Below are 18,489 nucleotides of genomic sequence, written 5' to 3'. Positions count from 1 at the left end.
TTTGTCAAGGGAATCTGCTAATGCAGCCGAGCTGGAAACGTCGAGTTTGAGCCCCTTTCGCTTTTGCAAGATATCTTGCAATTTCTCAAAGTTTGTAGGTGGGGGCGGCAGATGCCGTCTGTGAAAGGTTGAGAAAGTGTATACAGCAGACGAGAGAAGCATACCTTAGTACTGATGTTTGTGGGAAGGATTCTTGAGTCTTTTTCGCTACGCTGGTATTGGCCAGCAACATGAATTCTTCAACGAGAGAGTTCGTCTCATGTAACGCTTTTTGTTCCACATCTACCGGATCGGATGACTCGGAGCTGTCAAGGTGAATCTTGACCTCGGGTGATGCGAGATTGAGCGCGCCAGCCGCCATCCGCTTAGCTTTCAACTTTTGCGCAAGGGAGTTCAATAGTCGAATGCTTTGCGTGAGGTTGTCGTTTAGTTTTCTACATTCGAATCGTCAGCTTTGTAAGAAAATAGGTCGAGATATGTCTCGCTTACGGGTCATCTTTTCGAAGTTGCGCCTCTCCGTACTCGAATGCAGCTTTGGATGCGATAACAGATTTTGTGAAACGGACGTCTACTATTTCAGCATCTACGGTCATTTCCTATAACAAGTTCAGTCAAGCACTAGTGAGCGCATCATAGGGATTTGGCTAACCCAGATGACCGAAAACGCTAATCGCTCAACATGCGGCCTGAGGGAGCAAAGGTTAGTGCCAAGAAGCGCAGGTAACATGTCAATGCGCTTGTCAACAAGGTAGACCGTAGATCCACGTGCAGCAGCCTCATTGTCCATCGCAGTCTCCGGGTGGACAAAGTGAGACACATCCGCAATATCTGTTGACAATCATGAGAGTAAACTAGGAACAGCAAAAGTAAAACTTACGAACGCCAGCTTCGATATTGCCATTCGTCAGACGACGCGCATGCAAGGCGTCATCAATATCCTGACAGCCTGATCCAGAAAGTCAGCAGACCTGTTTTACGCAGTATCCAATAAGCATTACCTGGGGGATCTATACTGCAGATGATGAGATCTCTGAGGTCTGCACGGTCTCTCCATTCCGGATATGCTGCACTCTTAGGCGGAACAACCCATTGCTCGCCTTCTGGAGGCAGACAGTCGAGAATCGCCTTTCCGAAGGGCCTATAAGGCACCTCAAATTCTAACAAGAGACTTTCTTGTTCGGCCTCTTTGCTTTCTGCCTTTCCAAGCGTACGAACGAAGTGACCCTCTGGATAACGAGAGGTGATTTCCCACCGGTCGATTGTTACCAATATTTTGTTTCCAACAAGTGACGGTGCTTGGCGCGTACGTAGCCGGATGCGAGGGAGAAGTCTTGAGACTGGAGTAGCAAACACTGTTTGAAGCCCGAGTGACGTAGCATTACTTGAGGTGAGACTTGTAGAGTCGATGTGACAAACATATCTGTGTCAAAAGAACATGTGAATCTACTGAATATAGAAGTAGGAGAGGGACATACGCTCTCCAGTTGCGCTTAATGATGCCGACCACTCGACCGGTCGGTTGTTTTTCTGCAGGAGCCTTCTTCGTATGCTCGGCGCGAAGAGCCTTGGATTCATGCTCGTGCACCATCAGGTCGTCGCCCTCTTCCTCTGAGTCCTCTGCATCATCGTTTTTAGTGTCGCTGAGAAGAAGACTTAGCATTTAGTTGGTCCAGTCTAACTAAGATGGCTTGCCTTCCTGGTCGATGACCTCGTCAGTCGGTGCTTTCCATTCTCTTTCGTTGAATACTTCGACCACCACGACATCGCCCTGGACTGCTCGGTTCATATTTTCCCTGCCCACTAGAAGGACAGGTTTCGTGAATGCAGGGACAGGAACGTTACCCTGGAAGAAATCAGCACTGGCATGAGCGGAAAGCATTCATCACAAACCTCGAGGTAGTTATATTGATTTGCATTGAAGTGGCCTTGATGGAGTTGACCAGCTTTGACTCCCGCTACGAGGGTAGACATAGGAAGATACTATAAAGCGCGATATAAGTGTCAAGAAACTGCAAAGCCATATTCACCGCACATCATCATAGAGCGCAGTACGCCCTGCAACAGCTCTAGTAGGCTCCACCTCATCCGAGCCAGTCGCCGAAAGTAAATCAAGCAGTTGATCCGAGTTTTTCATCCCGTCCACATAATTGCGCACTTTACGACTTCTTTGAGAAAGCGAGGCAAAGTGTATATTAGACGATACATACCTGAAATACATGGGATTTTCTCCTTTTCTGCTTTTTGGCGATTCGCAAAGTCGTCTGTGATCAATACAACTTTTGGTAGCGCTACATTTGGTTGACCTCGGATCGGAGGGTGTGCTAGTGTTAGATGCGCGTTGTACCACTCTGCGGCTTTCCTGATACCTATGGGGTTTTTATTCGTATACACAAAGATACAAGTATGAGCTTCACCGACCTCGGTCGTTCCGGTCGTTCGGCGTCTCGTCGTCTTCTCGCACGATAGCGGTCTCTCTATTACGCATATATCAGTAATGAGGGAAATTTGCAACACTTCATGAGAACGCCAAGATTCGAAGATAGCATGGAACACGACTTTAAGACCAAAGACTGGGCTCGGTTCAGAACAGGAGGTGAAGCAACATATCGTCAACCGCAACAGGGCAAAACAGGTGCACCCATGAAAACGACTCACGACCTGAACTCATTATAGAATACCCATACTTTCCGCTCGTCAGTTGTCGTGAGGGCCTTGAGGCGACTATACAAGGGTAACGACCGGTGACGGACTTCCTCCATAACGGTTTGTAGGATGATGATAGGTGGTGTGAAGTAATTGGATTCGATCAAGTCCATCTGTAAAGTATCAGCGCCGTACACGGCCTCGTACTCGTGTGCATACCTGTGCAAGAAATACATTGGTATCGGGCAGGATATAGTGCCCTGTGGGGAACTCTTTGTGGGTGGTGTCCCCAGAATGCGAAAGGACGGTCTGAGCTGTTGCGGAGCATGCCTTACAGCCGTTGACGCCGCAGGATATATCGTCTCGAAGGTACCGTTCGCGTAGGACTAAGGAGAAACGTCCTTCAATACATAGCATCGTGATGAAATGAATCCGTGACGTACCTTTGATAACTTTTCCTCGGGCAGTCTTTTTGAAGAACATCCGCTGGGTTATGACAGCTTCATCCCTCGGTCGTTTGAGAATCGTAATCTCAGGCATGTTAGATGCTTTCGGACTCTTCAGAAGGAGCAGGATGCATTACAACACTAATCACAAATATTTCATACAACATCACGTGACAGCTATTCACATTGGTACTCCAATTGCGGTGTCAAACGCCAGAGTGTATTTAATCAGCTACTGCCCATCCCAGCATGGATAATAGCAATCCCTCGCCCATCAGAAAGCTTATCAGCGTGCCACCGTAGATCTATGGCTCCGCCCATCGCTAAACTTCCGGAACTCGCACAAAGGCCAATCCGGCCTAGGAAAATCTGCGTGCCAGGAATAGCAGAAGGCTGCACTTGTATGGCTAAACGTCGTCGCGTGTGTTCAAAGATTGTTAGTTCTTCCTGGAGTCACTGAATGATCTTCACCTGGATTCCTCGAGTTTCCAACGCAAGCGCAGCAACTCCCTGCTTTTTGGCACGGCTACACTCCCTCCATCGATAGGAGAAATTGAATCCGTGCGATGCTCCTAGCCAATTCCACTATACGTCGTCATGATATGCCCGTACACTCTGAGTCTTTTCAGTAGATTCTGTACTAGAATCCATAGTGTATATAGGGTGGGTACGGGTCTCCTGGGTGATTGTAACCTGGATTGGTCGAGTGAAAGTGGGCTCCGTAAATGTCGATGGCTCATGATATGCACTGTGCATCAGGCCAAAGCTAACACTGGCGATGATAAGAAGTGGTGTCAAAGTCTAAAAGAATGTGAGACTAAAAAGATGAAGCAGCATAAAGTGCGCACAGAAATCTGGGTAGCAACATTAATTGCCACGCTAAAAGCATTGCTTTTGGACTGGTACAGAGCGCACACGACCACGATGCTACTGGTATAGATCGCACCGGACCCGATGACAGTATATATGGCAGTTTTGTAGAAATTGTGACTGGTTAGACCAGATACATCTCGGCTCGCGAGCCAAAGACGATATGCGATTCCGGACGTGACACTGATAGTAAGAGCAAGATCGCATGCGCAACTAGTATTCCCCAAAGCTATGGCAGTATTCGAGAAGATGCGATTGGTTATGAGCATGACCAAGTTTGCGACACCAGTTGCTAACAGGGGTAATGAGTATTGTGAGTGGTTGATCCGACAGCTAACCAGCCTACCGAATTGTGCAGCTTCCAGAATTAGCTAGCGGTACCGCCGCTCGTCAAAAGAACCACGAGTAAGATGAAATCAGATATCTTACCAAGACAAAAGCAAGGATCCACCTGCAATTCCAAACCACATAAAGCCTCCAGATCTGTTGTTGGATGTGTTAGGTTGGACACCTCGACACGCCAGTAGTTACTCACTAGCAGTAAATTTAGAGCGAAGCCCTGAAAAAAGTAACGATGAGAGGGGATTTACGACCAAAATATGATATGCACGTTGAGAAGAAACAATCCCGCCATCGTCTCCGTGAAAGGAGTGCTCTTGAACAAGTATATGATAGTACCGCCTGGAATGGATACTATAGCAGGATTTGTAAAGGCCTCGAGAAAGATAAGAAGGGAGAGGATGTTGTGTGCTGTGGCGATTGAAATGTGGAAAACGCATAAAAGAGTATTCAAGATCCTGATCCAATGGTGAATGCTGGGGAATGATTTAACAAGTGATGATACGAACCAATGCAGCTGTTTGGGGGCACTCAACAGGGCATACATACATACGCCAAAAAGCACGCAGCTGTTGATGAAAATAAGGATAGTGCAAGCCTGTCCACTGCGAACTTACTTGACCCCTGTCAGGTGTATTATCAGCACTAAATCTGTACGGTGCGCAGAAAAAGGAAGCATACCATAGAGAATAGACTCTAACAAAGCTGCGGTTATGAACATGCGATTGATGGCCATAGGTGAGTTGATGAGCGCAGAGTGGATGACATGGACACGTGAAATACAACCTTTGTAAGCTGCTTCGATCATAGTCGAGCACACGTCCAGGGTGAGGCCCCCGTTCTGTCCTCTGCGCTCATCCCCTCTCGGTGAAGGTCTGTCTCTTCTCTTTGATCAAGCCGTGCTTTCTGGATCACGTACTCGGTCCAGACACCCGTGCCTCTCCTGCACTGGCCTACTAGTGACCTTCCCACACACTAACCTCGTTTCTAGTACTCTCGCTATTATGTAACTCTCTGCAGTAGACTCTCTACTTCATTCATTTCACTCTCTCCACCATCAATTCATCATGGCTTCTTGATCGAGCGACAATACAAAGGATGCTAAATTGGTAAAATAGGAGGTTCATAACGTATACACGGCCGATCGCGGCCCAAGTTGAGATTCAAATCTCCGCTAGCCTTACGACAAATCAAATAAGTAGAAGCATCCAAGGTAACTGCTATACACCTCCATCGATGCATCGTGCGTTGCTAGTCTCAGAAATCCTCGTGCAGATATTCATCAATTTGAATCAACCCCCGATTTCAGAAACATTAGACTGGCCTCAGTCACCGACACGAAAATCCCTTGCATCGCTCGCCTTGACATGCACAACCTTTCACGAACTTGCGATGGACTTGCTTTGGTCTAACATACCTGGGTTAAGACCACTGTTAGGTTGTGTGACCAGGCTACATTCAGTCATATATGATCCCAAGTCCAAGGTCAGTGCCGAGTATTGAAAGCAACCTTATCGTTCTCTGTTCGTTCGTTCGCTGATTGAGCATCTAAATACAGTATTCCTGGTCCCAGTACGCTGATCCATTAGTCGAGCACGAGTTCCATCAGTTTTTGCGCCATTCCGCTCGTGTGCGGAATATAACCATATCAGCCACCAATTATTTTCACCTTCTTACGGCCCTCCCCATCGAGACACGTGTATTTCCGAATCTGCGGTCGTTATCCTGGTTGGTTCAACGCACGGAAATAGGAGACTTGCGCTTTTTCCTGCCCCCAACGTTGCGCCGTTGTTTTGTATCGGAACTCCAATTAGATATGAAATATATCGGGGCACGCTGTCCTGATGTGCAGGAGTTTACCGTCCATGAGGATACCGACAGGGCGCTACTCTCTGAAACCCTTCGTTCATGCAAGAGGCTCAGACGTCTGCAATGTCCGCCGTTCGACTCAGCAGCATGGATGCACCTTTCTACCATCCCCACCCTTCTCGATGTGAATATTTTCACATCACGCACGATTCATTACCCCTTGGACAATCTCAATTTTGCAACTTTCCTTCGCCTCACGTCTCTTTCGCTCTGTGGAATAGAAGTGGCATCCGCTGTCGCGATCATACAACGTTCCAAATTCCCTTCGCTAAAGGAGTTCGAAATGCATGTCCGTGTTTTACCTTGGGCAGAGGCTGAGCAGCTTTTCCGTGCACTGTCACTGTGCAAAGCCTCCCAGACCCTTGAAAGCATCAAAATTTCTTCCCGCAATAGAACTCAGGAGCACACAAGCGACTCGTTGACAGCAGTCAGACAGTTTCTTTGCTTCAAGGAACTGCGAACGCTGGGGCTATCCGTTCATTACCCCATCTACCTCGACGATGACCTTCTTTTTGAAGCCATGACAACTTGGCCGCATATTCACTCCCTATCGTTGGTGAACTGGCGTCCTTCTCCAGCTACCCTTACATTTCGCGGGTTGTTCGCGGCCCTTCGTCTATCTCCGCAGTTGCAAGACCTGCAAGTATCGGTCGATGTTCGGAATATCGATATAGAGCCTGAAGTCGAGTCATTCCAACATACTTCCCTAAAAAATCTGACCGTAGACTCGTGTGAGCTCGAAGGCGTGAATGTCGAAGCTGTTGCTCGCATCATCTACTCCATGCTTCCTGCCATCAACCAAGTTATGTGTTCGAATGGCGGCATCCCACGATTGTGGTACAACGTCAACAAGCATCTCGATATGCTTAGAAACAAAACGTACTCGGCGCCTGACCCCTACATCACAGAAGCAGTGCTAGCTCTGAGTTAGGGTACGCTCTTGTTCAAAAATTTTACTGTTAGATATTAATTTCATGTTTAGAATGAGGAAGACGTGCCGGGAATATGCAAAACATGTCTCTGGGCTCATCCAGCTGTACTCATTTTTTGATATATGGAAACATCTGTACTTTATGCAATTTTCAAGTCATCTGTACGATCTGTATCAAATACTTCAGCCAAGCCACCGTAACCTGGTATTCAAAAGGATTGACCTAGCGTTACAGAACTAGGGGGGTAATGATATAACTCATTCTTGCATACAGGATTCTACCCGTTTACAATTCACACGGTTACAATATCAAGGACTCATCGGTTCACTGATTAGTACTTAGTACTTAGTACTCGGTCCAGACCCTGCGCTGGCGCAGCAAAAACCAGACCTTCCCACACACAAACCGAATCAATATCTCGTCTGATTCGTTTCACAAAGCCCTTACCTCGTTTCTAGTACTCTCGCTATTACCTCTCTGCAGTAGACTCTCTACTTCATTCATTTGACTCTCCCCACCATCAGGCTTCTTGATCGAGCGACAATACAAAGGATGTAAAATAGGAGGTTGCCATCCGTGGCCAATCGCGCCCCAAGTGTAAGCTCGCTGCTTACCTGATACTTACATAACACACCACGTGACCTTTCGGATCACTTATATCAATGTCATGTCTCGAAGACCCTAGACTCGGGTCTCTTACCTACTACCACTGCTCTTTTGTATCACGCTCTTAAAATCCACGGTTTTGTCATATTATTTCCGGTTCGATTCTTTCAGTGTTTCCCGCCGTTATCTCGGCGGGTCTCCACCAAGTTGAGTTACGACAAATCAAATAAGTAGAAGCATCGAAGGTATACGTACAACTGCTATATACACCTCCCACCTCCTCCATCGATGATGCATCGTGCTTTGCTAGTCTCAGAAATCCTCGTGCAGATACTCATCAATTTGAGTAAACCCCCGGGTTCAGAAATCTTTGGCTGGTCTCCATCATCAACACGCAAATCGCTTGCATCGCTCGCCTTGACATGCACAACCTTTCACGAGCTTGCGATGGATTTTCTTTGGTCTAACATGCATGGGTTAAGACCACTGTTAGGCTGTGTGACGAGGCTACATCCAGTGATATATGATCCTGAGTCCAAGGTCAGTGCCGAGTATTGAAAGCAACCTTATCGTTCTCTGATCGTTCGTTCGCTGATTGAGCATCTAAATACAGTATTCCTGGTCCCAGTACTACGCTGACCCATTAGCCGAGCACGAATTCCATCAGTTTTTGCGCCATTCCGCTCGTGTGCGCCATCTAATCATATCAGCCAGCAATTATTTTCGCCTTCTTACGGCCCTTCCCATCGAGACACGTGTATTTCCGAATCTGCGGTCGTTATCCTGGTTGGTTCAACGCACGGAAATAGGAGACTTGCGCTTTTTCCTGCCACCAACCTTGCGCTGTTGTTCTGTATCGGAAGTCCCATTAGATATGAAATATATTGGGGCACGCTGTCCTGATATGGAGGAGTTTACCGTCCATGAGGATAGCGACATGGCGCAACTCTCTGAAACCCTTCGTTCATGCAAGAGGCTCAGACGTCTGCAATGTCCGCCGTTCGACTCAGCAGCATGGATGCACCTTTCTACCATCCCCACCCTTCTCGAGGTGAAGATTTCCACACCACGCACAATTCATTACCCCTTGGACAATCTCAATTTTGCAACTTTCCTTCGCCTCACGTCTCTTTCGCTCTGTGGAATAGAAGTGGCATCCGCTGTCGCGATCATACAACATTCCAAATTCCCTTCGCTAAAGGAGTTCGAAATGCATGTCCGTGTTTTACCTTGGGCAGAGGCTGAGCAGCTTTTCCGTGCACTGTCACTGTGCAAAGCCTCCCAGACCCTTGAAAGCATCAAAATTTCTTCCCGCAATAGAACCCAGGAGCACACAAGCGACTCGTTGACGGCAGTCAAGCAGTTTCTTTGCTTCAAGGAACTGCGAACGCTGGGGCTATCTGTTCATTACCCCATCTACCTCGACGATGACCTTCTTTTTGAAGCCATGACAACTTGGCCGCATATTCACTCCTTCCAATTGATGAACTGGTATCCTTCTCCAGCTACCCTTACATTTCGCGGGCTGTTCGCGGCGCTTCGTCTATGTCCGCAGTTGCAAGACCTGCAAGTATCGATCGACGCCCGAAATATCGATATCGAGCCTGAAGTCGAGTCATTCCAACATACTTCCCTGAACAATCTGATCATAGACTCGCGTGAGCTCGAAACCGTGAATGTTGAAGCTGTTGCTCGCATCATTTACTACATGCTTCCCGCCGTCAGCCAAGTTGTGTGTTCAAATGGCGGCGTCCCACAATTGTGGTACGACGTCAACAAGCATCTCGATATGCTTAGAAACAAACCGTACTCGGCGCCTGAACCCTGCATCACAGAAGCAGCGCTAGCCCTGAGTTAGGGTACGCTCTTGTTCGGAATTATTACTAGTCAGATATTAATTTCGTGTTTAGAATGAGGAATTCGCGCCGGGAATAAGGAAGATGTGTCTCTGGGCTCATCCAGCTGTACTTTCTTTCTTTCTTCTTTCTTTCTTTTGGATATATGGAACATTTGTACTTTATGCAATTTCTGAGTCATCTGTACGATCTGTATCAAATACTTCAACCAAGCCACCGTAACCTGGTATTCAAAAGGATTGACCTAGCGTTACAGAACTAGGGGTCATTACATACTCATTCTTGCATACACCTGACAGGATTCTGCCTGTTTACAATTCACATGCCTACGATATCAAGGACTCGTCGGTTCACTGACGCTACTCGGTCCAGACCCGCGCCTCTCCTGCTGCTGGCGCAACAAAAACCAGACCTTCCACACACAAACCGAATCAATATCTGATGAAACCTCGTCTGATTCGTTTCACAAAGCCCTTACCTCGTTTCTAGTACTCTCCCCATTACCTCTCTGCAGTGCAGTTGTCTCTCTACTTCGTTCACTCATCTCTGTATTCAATACTACTCTCCCCATGGCCATCATTGCTAATATAAGTCGCCTAAGGCCACATGCGTGGCAAAGCCCGCTACCTTCATAGTTTCCTTTCTCAAAACACGTCCGTCAAATACTGAATATTATGGATGCGAAAAAGGCGATGATTGCAACAAATCGTCATGAAATCAGTAGTTTCTTCTCCCACAGCACAGACAATATATTTAAGAGACGCAACAGATAATGTCGATGATAGAGAAACCGACACCTCTTGAACTACATAACCAAGCAGAGAAGGAACACCCAAAAATGCTTGAGAAATCCCTTGGGACCACTTGGTCCAGCTCCCGCGTGAATACAAACTCCAGACAGCAGATGTTGCAAAAGCTTGATCTTCATTTCTTCTCGTGATGATTCGATTTTGAGGCCATGATCGCGAACCAGACGTAATAATTGAGTAGCATCAGCAGAGAACAGCGATGGGGTCATGGAAGCTGAAAACAGCATATCTCGAATGAGACCTTCTCCTTTCGCACAATCAACAGATTTGGAACCAGTTGCGCGACCCTAACTAATCTCGACTTAAGAATATACACATACTATGCATTGATTGTCTTCTGAATGCGCATTGCCTTTGGTACATTCAGATCTTTCGGCACTGCGGGAGTCTTTGCTTTGACCAGACGAGGCTTTGGTTTTGATTTTGCATTGACAGTGGAGGGCGCAGGAGTCACACTTGCGATGGCAGTAATAGTAGTTAGTGCCGATGGTGCCACAGGAATATATGGTATCGCGGGAATGGGATGGGGGTCACATTAGGTTCGACGAGACTGAAGGAATGAAACTAAACTAAAAAAACGCTGGCGTAAGTGTGAAATATGGCAAACGAACACTGACTTACACGAGAGAGCCGCCATTGCCACCGTTTAAAAGACTGCCAGACGGGCTGAGCCAGTCAGTTTGTGAGTAACACTAAATTATCCAGACTAACAGAAGGGGGAAATCATACTAGATTGATGTGGTGGCAGGCGCTGAAAAAGGTAGGATGCAATGAAAAGTGTGCGTATGATACTGTGGCCTGCGAGAAGGTGGTGGGTATGACTGGATACACGGTGGGCAACAAGGAGATCAGGGGATGATGTAACATGGTGCTGGGCAGGGACGACAGGAGCAGACAGACCTTTGGTACTAAGATGTACAGCGAAATCTGCACTGACCCCACGAAAAGACTGAGTAGATACCAGACTTTCGGCTCATGGTCTTGTTCGAATAGACAGTGTTAATCATGGTGAGAAGAAGTGAGATGCGCGGGTGTCAATGGGAATATCAAGCACAGGGTTGGACACCGAATGACAATTTGCGATGTTACAGAAGAGACATTGCGGTATGAATGGATAGCCACAATACTGGTCAAGCGTGCGCGAATCAACTGTGAGAACTTATGGCTGGCAATGAAATTCCAAAACACAACATGGCATGAAAAAACCTGACCAGAAAGACCCACTGAGTGACGACAATACAAAGGGTTAAAATAGGAGGCAAGTTGAGATTCAAATCTCCGCTAGTCTTCAAGCATCCTGCCATACACCTCCTCCATCGATGCATCGTGCTTTGCTAGTCTCAGAATTACTCCTGCAGATATTCGACAATTTGAATCAACCCCCGATTTCAGAAATATTGGTCGGGCCTCAATTGAAATCATTGACACAAAAATCCCTTGCATCGCTCGCCTTGACATGCAGAGCCTTTCACGAGCTTGCAATGGATTTGCTTTGGTCTAACATACATGGGTTAAGACCACTGTTAGGCTGTGTCACGAGGCTACATTCAGTGATATATGATTCCGAGTCCGTGGTCAGTGCTGAGTATTGAAAGCAACCTCATCATTCTGTGTTCGTTCGTTCGTTCGCTGATCGAGCATCTAAATACAGTATTACCGTAATTGGTCCAAGGACGTTGACCCATTAGTCGAGCACGAGTTCCATCAGTTTTTGCGCCATTCCGCTCGTGTGCGCAATATAACCATACTATCAACCAGCAATTATTTTCACCTTCTTACGACCCTTCCCATCAAGACATGTGTGTTTCCGAATCTGCGGTCGTTATCCTGGTTGGTTCTATGCACGGAAATAGGAGACTTGCGCTTTTTCCTGCCCCCAACGTTGCGCCGTTGTTATGTATCCGAGGAACTCCACTTAGATATGAAATATATTGGGCCACGCTGTCCTGATATGGAGGAGTTTATCGTCCATGGGGGTAGCAGCGGGGTGCGACTCTCTGAAACCCTTCGTTCATGCAAGAGGCTCAGACATCTGCAATGTCCGCCATTCGACTCGGCAGCATGGATGCACCTTTCTACCATCCCCACCCTTCTCGAGGTGAAGATTTACACATTACGCATGATTAATGTTCATTACCCCTTGGACAATCTCGATTTTGCAACTTTCCTTCACCTCACGACTCTTTCGCTCTCAGGTGGAATAGAAGCCGCATCCGCTGTCGCAATCATACAACATTTCAAATTCCCTTCGTTCAAGGAGTTCGAGATGCGTGTCCATGTTTTACCTTGGGCAGAGGCTGAGCAGCTTTTCCGTGCACTGTCACTGTGTAAAGCATCCCAGACCCTTGAACACATCGACATTTTTTCTACGATACAATTCAGGAACACACAAGCGACTCGTTGATGGCAGTCAGACAGTTTTTCTGCTTCAAGGAACTGCGAACGCTGAAGCTATATTTTCATCGCCCCATCTACTTCGACGATGACCTTTTTTTTGAGGCCATGACAAATTGGCCGCATATTCACTCCCTATCGTTGGTGAATTGGGATTCTTCTCCAGCTACCGTTACATTTCGCGGGTTGTTCGCGGCGCTTCGTTTATGTCCGCAGTTGCAAGACCTGCAAGTATTGGTCGACGCTCGGAATATCGATATCGAGCCTGAAGTCGAGTCGTTCCAACATACTTCCCTGAGATATCTGACCGTGGACTCGTGTGGGCTTGAAGCCGTGAATGTTGAAACTGTTGCTCGCATCATTTACTCCATGCTTCCTGCCGTCAACCGAGTTATGTGCGGTGTCCCACGATTGTGGCACGACGTCAACAAGCATCTCGATATGCTTAGAAACAAACCGTCCTCGGCGCCTGAGGCCTGACCACTGCATCACAGAAGCAGCGCTAGCCCTGAGTTAGGGTATGCTCTTGTTCAGAATTATTACTGTCAGATATTAATTCCATGTTTAGAATGAGGAAGTCGCGCCAGGAATAAGCACGACATGTCTCTGAGTTCATCCAGCTGTACTCATTTTATATATATATATGGAACATTGGACGATCAACGAGCATGCGAGCTCGCGAGCACACCACGTTGATCTAGGGCTTTGTAAGCCGCACGTGAAAATCCTTTGACACTTCCCGCACTTTCATAGCAGCAGGCCCGTGCGCTAAGACATAGATAAGTGCGTGCTTCTGTCCAAACATTTCTCGAATCTTTTCGCCTCGCACCACCACCTTCTGGTACTCGGCTCTGATTTTTAGTCAATTTTTTCGCTTCGTTACCACTACTCTCAATCTTACAATACTTCACCACCATGGTTAACTCTAATCCCCCTATCGGTAGATCTCTTTCTCGCGATCAAATTATCGCCGAGAACACAAGTATCACCACACGCAATCAAGCGCGCCAAACGCGTCGCAACCAAGGCGACACCAATGTTGAGAACGACGAATCTCTTCTTGTTGTTCCCCCTTCTTTCGCTAACGTTCCCGCTAATCGTCTACCAACCAGTACTCCCGTAACCACCTCTTCCTCCTCCTCCAACGCTTCGTCTATTCCTACTACTAACATTACGTCTACATCCTTACAAGTACCTATCGTTCCCTCTACATCATCCTCTTCGAGGCCCAACACCCCCCAGAAGTTCCTGGCAGTATAATGTATCATATACTGTGATTGTAGAAGGTACGTGATACATCCACACCTTCAATCCCTACACAGTGATGTATTAGTTGTCCTGCGTTAGGGTTATATATCATCCTGCTAGCAAGTGATGTATCATCCTGCTAGCGATGTATCAGCCCATATCATTGTCTGTCAGAGGCTGATATATCGTTGTCTATCATCAGTGGCCGATACTGTAGAGATACGACACTAGGTTCGTCACAGGTCACAGCCCTTAACGAATCGAATCTATTTGGTGTGACTGTCACATGAATTTTTGGTGGGATGAAGCTAATTTGTGACATATGGGAAAAAAAACATAGGTTATGCGCTAATGGGACCAGAAATCATCATACATCGAATTTGCGATGCGTCTACGCTTTCCACGCCCGTAATCAACCTTCGGAACACTATTCGAGCCACTCTCCACATCTTTGGCAGTAATGTCACCCACATCATAGACTTCGGAGTGGTTTGAACACAGAAGTCCGCCATCTGCATCGATACGGCAGTCAGAACGGACGTGTTCACCCCCGGAAGCCATATGATCAAGGAGTGCATCCATTGGCACGTCACTGGCATCTGTTACGTCGACTGTAGGTCGGCGTGTGCGAACTAGGATAGGTCTTCTCAGCGACGACTCGAGTGAGTCTACTGAAGCTGAGCGTGGTCTAGCCTTGACGGAACGTCAAGGATTCCTCCGGCGATCTCGGTAAGACGGCGCTCGTCGAGATGCAGGGCTAGCGGATACGTGCAAAGTCGTACGGGGACGACGATGAAGTGCGGTCTCACACAAGGAAGCAGTTAAGCTTAGATGAGCAAGTTCTTGGTAGAACCTAGTAGATTAAAGTGAGGTATAATCTACAACAATGTACCTACTTATACATAGTGTATGTAGGTGTTCAAGCTCAGTCTGTAATCTATAGTATATCGTACATCTAAGATAACCAGACATGAGGTTAGATAAGGTACATGAGGCTTAACCTCTGATCAAGCATGCAGCACCAAGTGCAGCTGCGCATAGGTACAAGAAGCGCCAAGCGCTCCGGGTCTTCATACATGAGGCGCCAAGGGCGCTCCGGATCTTCATGAAGCGACATGCTGTATACATGCGCTGATCTAGGGTGACCATGAGGCGTACAGCCTCCATGGAACAGGTACAAGGCCGTCTAGGCCAGGGGCGGGGTCATAGCATCAGGCGGGGTCATAGCGCCATGAGGCGGGGTCATAGCGGTCCAGACCGCTGTTGTTCTAGGCGCAGGCGGCGCACCGCCGCGCGGGGAGTCTAGCAGAGCGGGGGCAGGTGTAGGGAGAGCTGGGGCTCTAGCAGGTGTTACAGATCCCTGTAACAGCATCGAGGTCATGCTCGCTAGCATCGTCGAAGGGGGATTCGGCTCCGGTAGTATCAGTGGCCTCGTTCTCTGACTCGGAGTTTGTTGCCTGGTCAACGCTGACAGTCTTGTACTGAGCAGTAGCAATCCTCGTCCATCCAGCTGGATCATTCTTCTGAACATCACGTAAATATTGCAATGCCTCTCGACTTGCGAGGCTCGCGAATGAGAGATTGAAATTCTCCCCGGCCTTACACATGAAAAATGCCTTGAAAACATGATTTAGCTCCGTGCATCAAGATTCGACAGTGCGAGAAAATGAGAAACAAACCTGCTTTACAAGCTCAGGCTTGTTTATAGCGTGATATCCATTTATAACCCACTGCAATGACCGATCACGAAGGGTGCCAATTGTTGTGTCAAGTCTGATGAGTGACACAGACTTGTCTTGGGCGAGTCGAACAAGAGACTCGTTGACTATATCAGCATGCTGTGTCTGTTTGACTGCAAGTTTGAATGGTCGTTGAATACCGACGTCACATGGCTGACCAACACCAGTGCAGCCCCCAGGGACAAAACGGTATTTGATCCAAGGGTAGGTCATATCCATCCACGTGCGAAATTGAATTGATCTGTGCACACTCCACACGTCGAGGTGCAAAATACACTCCTGGTCAGCCGGTGCATTGAGTAACACTTTCTGCTCCTCCCAGTAAGGCACCAGAATGTCATTAACGTACTCGCACATGAGGGGAAATGTTGACCAGTAAGTGTGCGTACTTGAGTATGAGATTTTGAACTTGAGTTCCATCGCTTCCTTGTATTGCGGAGTAGACTTTGAAGGAATAGAGCGTGAAGTTTTCCCCTCGTAGATCAGTTGCAAGGGGAGGGCATGACCTCTGGCAGATATTCCATTGACGACGGTGAACGCTCGTTTTTCTTCCTGCCCGATCACGGAGACTTGCTTCGAGCCAATTGTTTCAAACGTTGAGGTGTTTGCTGGCTGATAGACAATATTCGTCTGGTCAATATTGACGACAAATGCAGCATCGAAGATTGCGCAGTCACGAATTGTGAGTGTTAAACGGAGGAACTGATCGAGGAGAAGCTGCTCAACATTTGGTGGCGTTTTTTGAGCTGCACGTGTTGCCCTGCGGAAGCTCCAATTGAGATGCTCAACAAGAAACTCCTTCTGTTACAGTAACATGGCACGAGTCCCCCGCCGGCAGACAGCCCTCTGCCACCCGCACGGCTATAGACGATAGACGACACCGGAGTCTCACCAGCTCCATAGACGACGATAGATGATGATAGATGAGAGACGATAAGCGGCAACTGCCGGCTTAGATAAGCGGTCTGGACCGCACGTGACGACACATGACGACATAGGTCTAGAAGACCTATTAATGTTATCAAGATAGAAGGCAAGCCTCGTGCTGCCTCATGGACAGATAGAAGATAGAAGGCAAGCATCGTGTTGCCTTAGATAACTGATAGAAGGATACCACGTGGATCCTATCTCTGATGGAAGCGTACCGCATGGACGCTATCTACGATAGAAGCCCGCCTCATGGACGCTATCTCTGACTCATGTAGATAAGCAGATTAGAACCCAGCTTCGAGCTGAGCTTAGATACGATAGAGTAGCCTTATATAAGGTCGTAGATTAAAGTAGATGCTCCTTACTTTAATCTTACTAGGTACACCCCAGAAGCTAGTCTAATCAACTAGGTTTACCCTTGAACTCCTTGTCCCGCTAAAGCCACTTGCTCGACATCGACTCGTACCTTCAGTGACGCCTCTCACTGTCTGTAAACCGCTATCATCTCGGCGTAACCCCTCGTTAACCACCACGAGCTACGTTCGAGTACGCAACCTTTGCTTGTCTGTAAAGGCCGACGACTCTCAGCACTCGGTACCACTGTCGTGGTTGTCGCTGTTTAGATCATCCTAGTCGCACACGACCGCTTGTCGTAACACCTTCACCCAACTCTCCGTGCAGCGGAAGCGAGAACCGTCCTTGGCGACATGCCCAAAAATATCAGGAACGGAGTGTTGCAGGCGTGCAAGGATGATACCACGGCAGTGGAGAGTGTCCAATGCAACACCAACTTGACGGAGAGACTGAAGGTCGTTGATGATCAATTTGACCACGTTGGGATAGGAGGATAGAATGTGTTTCCGTGTGTTTTGGTACATGGGCAGGCTGCGTCGCTGAACACGAGCAAGAGTTGCCGCACTCCAAACAGCTTTGTCACCAGAGCGGTCAATCCATGTTCCAACTACCTGCGGAGTCAATGTCCGGAATCGTGCTAAGTCCCTCTGCTGAAGATTGCACACAATCTCTATGGGGGACATGCCAATCCCAACTCGAACAGCAGCTTCAGCAATAGTAGCCCATAACAAGGGGTGTTGCCAGTTGACACGAACTGCAACAGTGTCCTCATGCTTCCTTTTGCGTCCAGGTTGAACACTAGGTTTATGCGCCCTCGCATCTCTTCGAATCTCGCGATATGGGCGAGACACCTCGGCAAGATCTGTCATTGGGAGGGCAGGAGTGATGTCGGATGTGTGATTTGTAGTGGCCTTCTTCACAGCCTTTTCACGGGCACGTTGGATTTGTTTCCGTTCCCTATTTCCCTCACGTCGGCGTATATCTCTTTCTACTCCTTCAACACGAACCCTATGGGCATCCCGCTCACGACTCTCTAGCTCCCAAGAGAAAGGAGTCCATGCCGATTTGAGATGCTCCTCGCGCGTCGTAGTTGGAAAGTACTTGAACAAACCAACAGATTTGTCCTCTTCGCGAACCCTAAGATTCAAGGAAACACGTTCTGAGCTAGATGTTGTCGGCGGAGGGGAGGGGCTTGTTGCTGGTACCGGACTGGGATATGATGGAGGATAAGATGAAAATTCGATGCTGAAATCACTAGTGTCATCTGCGAAAGAGCTCTCCGAAGACTCAGAAAGTAACTCCTCAGACTGTTACGAGGAAATGAGTTTTTTGAGTGGTAAAAACACAGTAAAAACGAACCTCGAAGTGGCTCTTTGTCAACATCAAAAACTCCTCCATGCGAAGACAATATTTCGAGTCATTGGTAAACAGCGGGTGGTGGTTGAAGACAGCGT

General features: G+C 47.7%; 5 protein-coding genes across 5 annotated transcripts; 3 read left to right on the top strand and 2 right to left on the bottom strand.

The window, feature by feature from the left end:
- Positions 1 to 85: 85 nt before the first annotated feature.
- Positions 86 to 3,614, bottom strand: F5147DRAFT_802830 (uncharacterized protein; the record flags this gene model as incomplete). Its single annotated transcript, XM_041443313.1, has 15 exons — positions 3,087 to 3,614; positions 2,863 to 3,029; positions 2,656 to 2,816; positions 2,419 to 2,474; positions 2,208 to 2,366; positions 2,033 to 2,154; positions 1,891 to 1,980; positions 1,680 to 1,843; positions 1,476 to 1,640; positions 999 to 1,420; positions 878 to 946; positions 650 to 828; positions 490 to 596; positions 173 to 434; positions 86 to 118 (listed from the first exon to the last, which is right to left on the bottom strand). The coding sequence occupies exons 1-15, from the start codon at positions 3,181 to 3,183 to the stop codon at positions 86 to 88; spliced, it is 2,253 nt and encodes a 750-aa protein (XP_041284347.1). The 5' UTR covers positions 3,184 to 3,614.
- F5147DRAFT_734150 (uncharacterized protein) lies at positions 3,201 to 5,384 on the bottom strand. The gene is made up of 9 exons (XM_041439427.1): positions 4,980 to 5,384; positions 4,916 to 4,922; positions 4,808 to 4,867; positions 4,570 to 4,756; positions 4,495 to 4,518; positions 4,389 to 4,442; positions 4,306 to 4,330; positions 3,938 to 4,251; positions 3,201 to 3,890 (listed from the first exon to the last, which is right to left on the bottom strand). The coding sequence occupies exons 1-9, from the start codon at positions 5,104 to 5,106 to the stop codon at positions 3,675 to 3,677; spliced, it is 1,014 nt and encodes a 337-aa protein (XP_041284346.1). The 5' UTR covers positions 5,107 to 5,384; the 3' UTR covers positions 3,201 to 3,674.
- Positions 5,321 to 7,580, top strand: F5147DRAFT_208103 (uncharacterized protein). The gene is made up of 3 exons (XM_041428592.1): positions 5,321 to 5,783; positions 5,857 to 7,099; positions 7,150 to 7,580. The coding sequence occupies exons 1-2, from the start codon at positions 5,535 to 5,537 to the stop codon at positions 7,096 to 7,098; spliced, it is 1,491 nt and encodes a 496-aa protein (XP_041284345.1). The 5' UTR covers positions 5,321 to 5,534; the 3' UTR covers position 7,099; positions 7,150 to 7,580.
- A 416-nt stretch (positions 7,581 to 7,996) lies between these two features.
- F5147DRAFT_783158 (uncharacterized protein) lies at positions 7,997 to 9,563 on the top strand (the record flags this gene model as incomplete). Its single annotated transcript, XM_041442803.1, has 2 exons — positions 7,997 to 8,245; positions 8,319 to 9,563. The coding sequence occupies 2 exons, from the start codon at positions 7,997 to 7,999 to the stop codon at positions 9,561 to 9,563; spliced, it is 1,494 nt and encodes a 497-aa protein (XP_041284344.1).
- A 2,479-nt stretch (positions 9,564 to 12,042) lies between these two features.
- Positions 12,043 to 13,244, top strand: F5147DRAFT_802824 (uncharacterized protein; the record flags this gene model as incomplete). The annotated part of the gene is made up of 2 exons (XM_041443312.1): positions 12,043 to 12,648; positions 12,753 to 13,244. Coding segments are annotated over 2 exons (1,098 nt in total), but the record flags the coding sequence as incomplete, so codon positions are not given.
- Positions 13,245 to 18,489: the final 5,245 nt, after the last annotated feature.

The sequence above is a fragment of the Suillus discolor genome, assembly GCF_016758755.1.
Source record: "Suillus discolor strain FC423 chromosome Unknown F5147scaffold_313, whole genome shotgun sequence".
Classification (NCBI taxonomy): Eukaryota; Fungi; Basidiomycota; class Agaricomycetes; order Boletales; family Suillaceae; genus Suillus; species Suillus discolor.
Note: the sequence above shows the minus strand (reverse complement) of the source record. Positions and strands in the feature narration are given on the sequence as shown.

Coding starts and splice junctions, on each gene's coding strand:
- F5147DRAFT_734150 (XM_041439427.1), bottom strand. CDS start 5,106: ATGATCGAAGCAGCTTACAAAGGTTGTATTTCACGTGTCCATGTCATC. Junction 4,519..4,569: donor CGGGATTGTTTCTTCTCAAC/GTGCATATCATA, acceptor TACTTTTTTCAG/GGCTTCGCTCTAAATTTACT. Junction 3,891..3,937: donor ATGTTGCTACCCAGATTTCT/GTGCGCACTTTA, acceptor ACATTCTTTTAG/ACTTTGACACCACTTCTTAT.
- F5147DRAFT_208103 (XM_041428592.1), top strand. CDS start 5,535: ATGCATCGTGCGTTGCTAGTCTCAGAAATCCTCGTGCAGATATTCATC. Junction 5,784..5,856: donor TATATGATCCCAAGTCCAAG/GTCAGTGCCGAG, acceptor ATCTAAATACAG/TATTCCTGGTCCCAGTACGC.